Genomic DNA, 10,636 nt, shown 5'->3' on the forward strand with positions numbered 1-10,636 from the left:
CGCTAAAATCTGAGTTATCCGCGCGCAGTCACGTGCTCACACGGCAGGGGGCGGGGCTGGCGCGCATTTGGGGGCATTGTTAGTCAAGATCTGTCACTTTCGCATTGCACGCATCGAGGGGCCAGATCAAGCGACCCGTGCAGCAGAGTGCAGAGAGGGTTGGAACAGCCTGATGAACACAAACCTTCAAAACCAGGAATTCAGGTCGTGCAATCTTGTGATGAGGTGAAGGGCTGGATAGGATGGTTGGTGGCGTGTTCAACACAGTGCCTGAGGCATCTTGAGACGACCAAGGCAGTCAGAGTATGCTAGGCCGTCACAGCAGGCTCGGCTTCCTGTGATATCATGCACCACGCTGCAACGACCCCCCCACCAGCGCATCCACGCGCGCCCCCAGCGCATCTGCGTAGTCAGCCGCGACCCCGGCCCCCTCCACCGCCACCACCACCGTGGACCCCCCGGCCCCCGCCAGGCGCGAGAGCAGCGCAGCCAGCTGCGCGCGGCCGCCGAGCGCCTCCTCGAAGCGCGGCGCCCCGGTCACAACAACCAGCCGCGGGCCCCAGACCAGGATCCTCGCGAGGCCCAGGCGCAGCCGCTGGCCCTCGGAAAGCGGGAACTCGGTGCCGGACCCGACAAGAGTGTTGTAGCCCTCGGGAAGTCCGAGGAAATCATCGTGCAGCCCGACCGCCTCGCAGGCCGCCCGCACCCGCGCGTGTGTCGGCGGCGCGGCCGCGGGGCTCCCCAAACCGGCCGCCGCGAGCGCCGCGGCGGCGGCCGCGCACGCGACGTTGTCCGTCGCGCTCGCGCGCAGCGGCGCGCACGCCTGCGGCGACAGCAGCGTCGCCGCGTGCATCGCGGCCCTCGGGTCGTCGTCCGCTGGGGACAGCGCCCGCCAGCGCCAGCCGCGGCCGCCTGCACCCCCTGACGCTTGACCCTCGGAAGCGCGAGCCTGCTGTTGGCTTGAGGGCACCTGCAGCTCTACTGCGCCTGCAGTTGGGGGCCGCTGCAGTGCCAGGACCTCCAGCAGCGCCTGGGCAGCGCCGGGGGCGGCCTTGGAGACGTCCAGCACCACGGCCTGCCCCGCCAGTACCTTGGTGGTGGGTCGGTCGGGGTGCGGGCAGGGTATAAGAGAAAACGTAGTGACTGAACCAGAGCTGGGTAAGCGGAGTCGAGCAAGGAGTAAATGGGATGAGGTTTACGCAGGGCCAGATGACATGTTGGACAACACAGTCCAGGGCGGCGGCCAGGAGCTAGGTGCATCCATCCAATCGTGGATGACAGCAGGCGATGGCAGGCCGTCCCCCAGGATATCTCCTCGCCCCAGCCCACCCTCCTCGCACCTCAAATTCAAGGTGACGCAGCGGCGCCGCCTTGGCCTTGCCCCTGCCCAAGATTGCGGCGTCCCTCAGGGCCACGCCGCCCATCATACTGCACAGCCCTCCATCCTCGGCAAGCGCCACCCCCGAAACCTCCAGGGCCAGGCCCGCCTTGCCCCCGCCACCCGCCTCGGCGGCCTCGCTGCGGCCGCTGGGGCCGGCGTCCAGGCCAAAAGGGGCGGCGTCCAGCCAGCCGCAGCAGCGCAGCACGCGGAGGCGGCGGCGCAGGCCACCAGCGGGTCTGCCGCTGGCATCGACGGGGGGCTGGTGGGGGGTTCTGCGGGGCACTGGCAGGGTGCCGCGGTCGTGGAGCTGCAGGAGTCGTTCCAAACTGCCGATGCTGGACATGCATCGCGCCCAGCCGGTGGCAAGCTTCGCGTTGGTGGTGGTGTGGGGACAAGGGAGGGTGGCGGGGTACTTTGGCACTAGCGCATCAAGAGAGGTGCAGCAGAAACCATAACATATGTCCATCTAGCGCCGTCGATCAACCCATGTCACCGGTGCGGCATCGCATCGTGTGGCAGCAACAGCAACAAGTCCAAGGCCTACCTGAACATCATGCTAGGTGGTAGACACATACACATCATGCGTATCGCTGAGGTGCAAACAACAGCGAGTCGCTCTCGTTGCTGCGACAGCGCAGCACACCTGATTGAGGCCCTTCTGTTCCACTGAGACGTAGCGCAGGACCGCCACCAGCTCGCCCACTGTCGCGAAGCCCATCATGACCTGTGGTGTGGGCCGCCACAGGTTGACGCACGAGGCGCTTGCCCAGGCAACAAAGTTGGCAACGCAAGTGCAAGGGACCCACAGCTGGCCGAATCAAATTCAGTGCTGAGTTTGCAGCAGAAGTGGCCCCATTTGCTAGCTTTGACACCACGCCGGGTTGGCAGCCGGCAAATCGAGGCCCTGGTCAGGCATCCTTCCAAACAAGCGAACAACCAAAAGCTCCCCCAGTGCTCCGCTCTGCCACTTACCTGGTAGCCGCCTTGCCAAAGGAACAGCAGCCGCATCGCTGAAGCCATGGCCGTAGTGAAGCACCGGTGGGCGCTCCCCATCAGCGCCAGCCGGCATGTGCCCGCGGCGACGTCCGAGGCGAACCGCGCGTAGTCGGATTGCAGCAGATTTGAGATCCCAAGGGAAGCGACCGTCCCGATGTTTGTGAAGATGTCGAGGTTGAAACCAAATGTGCGGCCCATGGACTGGCGCATTTTCAGGTTCAGGGGGCGCACGACGGCGCCGACGGCGGCGGCTTCCAGCAAGCTGGCAATGATAGTCACAGGAAGGATGATCTGAAAGGTACGGGGGCCGTCATAGGGTAGAGTCAGAAGGGCGATGATTACGCCAAGGGATCCAAGGAACAGCAGGATGCCCTCAACCACCTGCAGAGCGCAGATTGGGGCATGTGGATGATTAAGTGCGGCATTCATCAGCCATGTCATGGTGCATCTGAGTGTTGGGTCTTGGTCCTCAGCACGCACAACAAGGTGCCCGCAGGCCGCACTGTGAAGCATCAGATGTGTGTCGCGCAGGCCGCCGCAGCAAGCTGCTGTGAGCAGCAAGCGCTACATGTGTGGCCGCTCACTGCATTGCAGGGCAAGCGCCGACAGGCCTCACCATGAAGGCTGTGGTGGTGAGCAACCCTCGCAGCGCCAGGCTGTCGCCGCCGACGCGATTCATGAGCTCCCCGGGTGACATCCCCACAAAGAAGGACGGGTCCTTGAAAGGTAGGTGTCGACAGGGCACGGGTTTAGGCATTCTCACCCCACAACGCATGATGGGATATTCATTGATCTGTATACAAAGTTCGTTGTATGTGGGCCATCGGCACGCAGGGAGCACGAGGGCGCCCACAAACGCGTGGGGATGCTGAACAGCGCCTGCAAGGTCGCAGCAGTGCGCATTGGCTGCCACAACCGACAGGCGCACGCAGTGCGCAAAGCACGCGCACCTGCATCAGCAGGTGGTTGAACAGGGCCGTCTGCATCCGCTCCATGGACGCCTTGGCCACCACGTCCATTAGCAGCGACCCGCACAGCTGCAGCACCTGCGTCCCCGCTGCGATACACACGTACATGATCAGGCCCCTCCTGAACGCCTCCCCTGCGTTAAAAACGACGGCGTCAAAGATGGCCCCCTGCACCCAAGGCAGCCACAGCTGCCCGGCGACGGCCAGCAGCAGCAGCACGTACGCGAGCAGCAGCCGCAGGGCTTGGGGCCGGGCGACGGAGAGCGCGAACGCGAGCAGCTGGCGGGCGGGGGGCTGGCGGCGGGAGGCGGCGTCCTTGTCGGGAACGAGGGGCTTGTAGCCGGCTTCTGAGTCGACGCCCTGCCAGACCTGCGGGCACGTTGGTTGGGAGAGTGTGTGTTGTTTTGCAGATCAGACGGCGTTGGTCCGGCTGGGGCGTATGTCGTCTCATGCGGGGGGGGGGGGGCGGCTGTCTGGTCGGTTGCGCACGCCAATGCCGTTTTTGAGGCGCAGACAGGGGCCTCATGGATGGGCGGCGGCAACATGCGGCTGCTGGCACAAGTTGACGAGTTACGCACAGCCATCACAAATTCGCTGTCAATTGTCCTCAAAAAACCCACCTGGTAGAAGGACCCGATGTCATCGACGGCGCCCTCATGTGTGGCAGCACCCTTCCCTTGTCCGGCGCCCACACACCCGAGCGCCTCATCCAGGGCACTCATCCTGATCCAATCGACGGGCGGCGCCCCAGCTGGAGCTGCCGGCGCCGGCACCTCCCCGGCCTTTCCAGCGACCAGCCTCTGGCCAACACCGGCCGACGCCGACGGCGGCCACTGCGCAGATGCGGGGGTTTTTGGCGACTTGATGTGATCCAGGTCCGTCTCCTCCAAAGCCACAACAGCGCCCTGGGTCGCGGGGCCCGCCGGTGGCAGCGGGAACGTGGCGCCGTGTGCGATGAATGCGTCGAGCTCCGGCGGCAGGCGCAGCAGGCCAAGGCTGGCGACATCCTCGGCTGACTCGTAGTAACCGGTGCGGCGGGCACGGACGGCGCGGCCGGACACCTTGGCTGTCACCTGAGTGGGTGAACATGCACGTGTGGCATAATGTCAGCTACTGCCCCAGCTGGCTTAGCGTCGGCACACATGAAGGTCAACATCAGGAATGTAAAGCGCACGACGACAATTCTTGGTAACAGTATCGTGACTCGGCCAGAGCAGCACAAACATGGACAACAAAAGCGTCGTGCATGGCAATAGCTGCTGATAAGCCAGCGCAAGCCAATGATTTGTTCGGCTGCCCGCACCTCTGCCTGCTTGTCCTCGAGCCAGGCCTCGACGCCATCTGTGTCCAGCGGCGACAGGGTCAGGCGCCCACCAAACGCTGCAATCGTGTCGTTGACCTCCTGCAGTGGGCGTGGTGGGGTCGGGAGGAGAGTTGTTGGGGGATCAGTAGAAGGGGCGGATGGGTCTGGAAGATGGGGAGACGGTGAGTGAAACCTGGACCCTAAAACCTAAATCCTAGGTGACAATGCACGATTGGGGATTGGCAGTAGAAAGCTGGTCGCCATCAACCTGGACAAGTATCTGGCGATTGTGTCAAGAGTGTGCTCGACGATGGCAAACTGCTCACACAAGGGAACGAATCAGATGGTCTGCAGCGAGGTCTTCAGGCTGCATGTGGTGCAAGCTTTCACGCTTCCGTTTGCGCGTCTGTTCCCCCTCATCGATGCCGCCATGAACGCCTTTGTTTTCTACCAGCCACAATTCCCAGAGCTTACGCAGCCACTGCCAGCCCGGCCCCCACCTTGAGCAGAAGCCCCCAGAGCTTGTTGGTGCCGCCCGCGCGGATGATCTCCAGCCGCGACAGGAACCCGATGGACACCAGGTGGTTGCAGGCCGACTGCAGCTTGCGGCTGTCGTCGTGGAACGGCTTGAGCACCTGGGGCAGCGCAATTGGAAAGAGGGGTTTTGACCAAGGCTCTGACCTTGTCCGACCGGCTGGACCGGCTGGATCATTTATGTGAGCTACTCTGGCAGGGGAGATGTGACCAATGCTCAGCGCCAAGTATCAAAGCTTGGTTCTGCGGCAGTGCGGCTGCCAGCGACCCCGCTCCCCTCACCCTGCAAGCCGTGCACCCTGCCACGCCAGCGGCCCCACATCAGCACATGTGCACACACCCCCAGCTGGCTCCAGCTGCGCCGCCGCCAGGGACCCACCTTGAACAGCGAAATGCGGTTCAGCTTGTTCGCGCGGTAGAAGCGCCAAGTATGTCGGTCAAACGCGTAATCATTGCCGTGACCCTTCAGGTACCGGATAAGGCACCGGGTGAGGTAGACCGGGGTGACGTGCGGGTGGCCGGTGCGCGGGTCGACGGCCCAGAAGGTGGCAAGCTTGCTGCGCAGCGCGTGCGTGCTGGGGCGGATGAGGCCGGCCTTCACGTCCTCGAGGCCCTGGCGCGTGTAGAAGAGCATAACGCGCTCCCCGCCGCCGTCGCCGGCAGCGCTCGCACCTCGCCCCGGCAGGGCGCCACAGGCGCCCACGGGCCCCCTGCCGCCGCCCTCCGCCGAGGGCCCGTGGCCGACCGCGGGGAAATCGACGGCGCCGCTGCAGCTGGGTGCGGGGCTGCCGCTTGTCTTGATGAGTGCAACCTCATTCATTGTGCAGTCGCGGGTGTGGAAGTACTCCCGCAGGTGCTCCTGACGGGTGACGTCACCGCAGCAGCGGGGTGGAACCAAGGCTGAGGGGCGCACGCACTCGGAGAGGCGGGCACGCACGCAGGCAGGCCCGTGGCCCGCCCTCAGGCGGCTGACGAGGCCCGCAGCGAGCCTTCTCCAGCGCAGGGGCGCCCTCTGCGCAATGAGGGCCCCAGGACCACCGCCACAGCAAAAGCCACGGCTGCTTTTGCACCCAGCCGATCTCAAGTCTGCTCTATGTACCTACAACCCAACCAAACCTCTAGCCGGGGACACGTTCCAGATCCAGCGGTTGTGTCATGTTAGCGTACACATGCAGCCCACCTTGTCGGACACCTCCACATCTTGAGGCTCCAGCTCCAAGTCGCCGATCTTGAGGCCGCTCACAGCCTCCCGCACCGCACGCTGCTCCTCCGCCGTCGGCTGGCGCGCCAGCATGACCACCTGCAGGGCAGGGCAGGGTTTGCACCCGGCCGGCAGCCAAGGGATGGGTTGCGGGTTTTGCAAGTGCGCCGCTGGCTGCGGCAGCGAATGCAGCAGGGGGCTGGAGCGCTCCGGAACCGGTGGCAACGTGGCGCGGCAACGCAGCAGGAGAGCATGGCAAGCGCATGCTGATGTGGCCACCGCTGGGCAACACGCCCGCGGTCCTCCAGCCCGCACACGCTCTCCGCGCGCCCTGCGTGCGTCTTGTGAGCAAAGCAGCTTATTTCAAACCCCGAGAGCCCACCACATCGATGTCGAACTTGCTGGGTGGCTCAGGTGTGCCGTGAAGGGCCTTGAGCACCTTGCGCGCAATGCCACCCTTGATGCCCATGCCTGCACGCCCAGACAGGTGGCCCAGGCGGTGCGCAAACGTGGTCTGATGAGGCAGAAAAAGAAAACGGCGCATAATTTGACTGCATTCATTGGCATGTGCAGCGCTAGAAGAAGTGCGGCACACGCAGCCCGCTGTGTGCTATCGCACGCAGCGACTGCGTCCAGGCGCCGCCGCGCCCCGAAACGGCCCAGGGCACGAGCGGCGGCTAGATCAGCTGTTTGTCCCCTCTGCCTCACCTGGAGGCAGGTCCCGGACGTAAGCAGCCAGGAGGGGGTGGAGCTCTGTCAGCGCCGCCATGTCGACAGGCTCACACACCACCTCGACCGGCTGGTGGACCAACGGGTTGTGCACCTTTGCTTGGGCATTTGCAGGCGGGGCCAGGGCGCAGATGGATGGGGTCGGGGAGGCCAGGCATTGTGGTGACCACTGAAGAACCCATTTGCAGTTGGCGGGAGTCGGTGCCCAGGATGGCGGCAAAACGATTGCGCAGGCAAGGGGCCCCGTCGGCTTCGGAGGAGCACGTGCTGACAAGACAGCTGACGGCCCCTTGATCTATGCCTGGCACCAATTCCTGCCCTTCATTGCAAACACTCGCCGTACCTCAACCGGCTTCTTTGGCACCAGAAGGTGGGGCGCCCTGCCGCTCTTCACCAGGGCGACCCATGTAACAATCAATGCCAGCAGCGTCACACCCATCACCAGCCCAAGGATCCACAGCCAATGGTACGGCACTGTGGGGCGTGCAAGGAGGTTTTATGGGGCCTGAGAGTAGGGCGAGAGGTACCACAATGCCCGTGGTGCGACAGCCAAGAAGCACAGGATCGCAGGCGGGGTGTTGTGTGAGGGTCTGCAAAAGTGGCATGCAGGCAGCATGTGCTGGCGCGTGCATGTTTGGTTTTGTGGGGGATGCATAAGGGATGCATCGAGTGGCGAACACACCGCTGGGCAGCAGGGCGGCATCCATGAAGCCGACGACGTAGACCAGGGCGCTGGGGTCATTGGAGGGGCCGCCACAGGGCTGGTAGTTGGCGAGCTTGCCTTCTGCGGGGGCAGCACTGCAAAACGATGAGGGAGTGGGCACGCATGTGTGAGGGCGGCTGCGGGTGCGGCTGCGGGTGCGGCTGCGGCTGTGGCTGCGGCTGCAGCTGTGGCTGCAGCTGCAGCTGTGGCTGTGGCTGCGGCTGCGGCTGCGGCTGCCAGCACCAGCGAACCTGCATGTCATGACATTGTGTTGTGCGCACGGCTGTGATTTGCAAGGCGCTTGGTCTGCAGCGCTGCATGCAGCAAGTCGCTACCTCGGGCATTGGCAGGGCTCCAGCTGCTGCTTTGCCAGGCAGATCTGGACCTCGGACAGCAGCGTTCGATTCGAGTCGTCGATGGAGCAGAAAAGCCCCGTTGTGGCATTGAAACTAGGGCCAAAGGCGGCGCTCAGGGCGGATGATACCTGAGCATGATGATGAGAAGGCAGTTGAATCGCTTTGGCGCCAGCGGCTTGGACAGGTACGCAGGCACGCAGCAAAGCGATAATGCACGCGGAACGGCAGGCATGCAGAAACGCAGAGGCACGCCGTCCGCCTGAAACTGCAATACGAAGCTGCACCGCGCGCCTCAGGCACACACCTGACCCAGATTATAGGGCTCGGAGCGCGGCGTGATGCCGGTTTTGGCGAGTGCCGCCGAAGCCAGGGGCAGATAGCGCGAGGACGCCTTGGCTACGAGGCCAAAGTATCTGTCCACCGACAGGCCGCTGCACGAGCCCTGAGAGGCGGGAGCGCAGCGGGCGGGGCAAGGATCCAGGGCTGCAGGGGTGGAGTGCTGTGCAATTGGCCTGCCCGCGGCGACGCCGAGTGCCAGCCGCCCAAGCGCCACAAGTGTCGTTGCACCTTATTATATGTGGGTGGGCTGGTGCGGACCGATCGTCTGCCGCCAAGGGGCCTGGGGGTCGAGGCCCCTCACCCCCTCCCCCTTCACACCACCCTGCTCACGTGCTTGTTCCACTCGTGGCTCCAAAACTTCAGATCCGTCGCCTCTGAAAAGTTGCCCGGCACGCCCGGCTGCACGCCCGCCAGCTGCGCCATCAGCGGCGGCGTGAAGTTGGCCGCCGCGAGCGCGTCGTTGGCGCAGCTGCCCCTCTCCCAGCCGGGCGGCGTCGGCTTGGGTGGGGCGCGCGGCCGGCCGCCCGTCTCCGAGTTCCAAAGGCCGTGCGTCCAGAAGCCGCGCCCAACCCTCCCTGCCTCTGCCTCCGCCTCGGCGGCGGCCGCGCCGTCGACATTCGTTGCGTACAGCGCCGGCGGCCAGAATAGGCGCAGCACCCAGTAGTCAAAGTCGGACGCCAGCGGCAGGGCGCCGAGCAGCGTGCCCGCGGCTCCGCATACAAGCGGCGTTGGTGCAGGGGCCAGTGAGGCCAGGTCCGCTGTGGTCGGGGGCAAGGCCTGTCCGGTGGCGTGCACTACTAGTAGTAGCAATAGAACAACCTGCAACATCAAGCTTGATGTTGCAGTTCGTTTTCTCGGCTTGCCGCGTCGGATCAAGTGGGGTGTGACATGGTTTTGCGCTCGGACGCAGGTAAAATCGTGCGACTAAAATATGCCAGACACCTGTGACAAATCTTGCATGTTCCGTGGATGCCCATGGACCGAAGTGACCGCCAGGGTCACTCAAGACTGCGGTGAGAATTTCCTGTTCGTTCGGAATTCCCTGCCAGTACCGTGAACTCGAAACCACCGTAACTGGGTGACTCAAAAGTTGATAACACCCACATGATTCAACGCACAAAGCTGGGCTGGCGCGCATTCGAGGCTTCACCATGGAGCTGCGCTGAGAGGAACTGCCGCGCCAACCTTTGTCAGGAGGCACCAAGAGCACCAGCCGAATCATGCCACTGGCGGAATGTATTTGTTCCACTGTGCAACGCGTGTGCGCATGTCCGTCCCTCGTGCGCGCATGTCCGTCTGCACAATCAGGCCAGCAAGAGGCACCTGTGTCCTCTGCCCCATTGGAGCCTGTAACCAGAACTGCATAATGCACGTGTTGCTGATCCGATAACCGTAGCAGGGAGATGGTGGCACTTGCAAGCAGCAAACCCGATGTGGGAGCGGGATGCGAGGATTTAGCAACAACATGCGTCGTTCCAGCAGCTCCCTACCATGGCAGAATTGCTACCTGCCGCTGCTGGCGTGCAAGTGCTGATCAATCGGGTGTCTACAGCCATCATCCCAGGATCAAAAGCAGCACTCAACAAAGCGAGGAAGCGGTACTGTGGCGAAAAGGCTTGTGCTGCAAGAGCGCCCACCACGAATGCCATGTCTCACCAACCTGCCCACGGCCTCTCGGCACCCGAGATACATATTATCCACATTAATATCGATAAATTGACGCGGGGTTGTCTGACGGAATGTAGACGGGCACGCGGACACCATCTGCTGCTTTGTCGGGGTCCGGGGAGCACCGTCGTGCACTCGCTCGATGGGCGTGCTTCAATATCATGCATACAGGCTGCTGTCGCTGGATATTATTACACCCATCACTCCCTTGTCCCTCCTCCCATTCAAACCGCAACCTCTCCGGCTCTCTCCCGGCAGCAGCCTGCGTCCTGAAATCATTATGAGACTATAATATTCAATGTTAGAGCTCTTCACATAGAAGCGCAGCTCTCTTCCTAGCAGGACGCGGGCCGGCACACACACATACGGCGAGCAGATAATCGCGCCAACCCGTCGCCAGCACCTTGGTTGAACCGTTCGAGCAAGTAGAAATGAGTATTACATCTCTGTATCATGCG

The 10,636-nt window shown here is 63.4% G+C and overlaps 1 protein-coding gene across 1 annotated transcript; it reads right to left on the minus strand.

The window, feature by feature from the left end:
- Nucleotides 1-343: 343 nt before the first annotated feature.
- On the minus strand, nucleotides 344-9,338 carry MNEG_7076 (hypothetical protein; the record flags this gene model as incomplete). The annotated part of the gene is made up of 18 exons (XM_014044451.1): nucleotides 344-1,090; nucleotides 1,341-1,640; nucleotides 2,025-2,105; nucleotides 2,354-2,758; nucleotides 2,994-3,095; nucleotides 3,328-3,714; nucleotides 3,966-4,418; nucleotides 4,649-4,747; nucleotides 5,149-5,283; nucleotides 5,562-6,041; nucleotides 6,363-6,482; nucleotides 6,766-6,854; nucleotides 7,092-7,206; nucleotides 7,456-7,586; nucleotides 7,795-7,910; nucleotides 8,151-8,299; nucleotides 8,476-8,613; nucleotides 8,841-9,338. The coding sequence occupies 18 exons, from the start codon at nucleotides 9,336-9,338 to the stop codon at nucleotides 344-346; spliced, it is 4,545 nt and encodes a 1,514-aa protein (XP_013899905.1).
- Nucleotides 9,339-10,636: the final 1,298 nt, after the last annotated feature.

Source organism: Monoraphidium neglectum, assembly GCF_000611645.1.
Source record: "Monoraphidium neglectum strain SAG 48.87 unplaced genomic scaffold scaffold01219, whole genome shotgun sequence".
NCBI lineage: Eukaryota > Viridiplantae > Chlorophyta > Chlorophyceae > Sphaeropleales > Selenastraceae > Monoraphidium > Monoraphidium neglectum.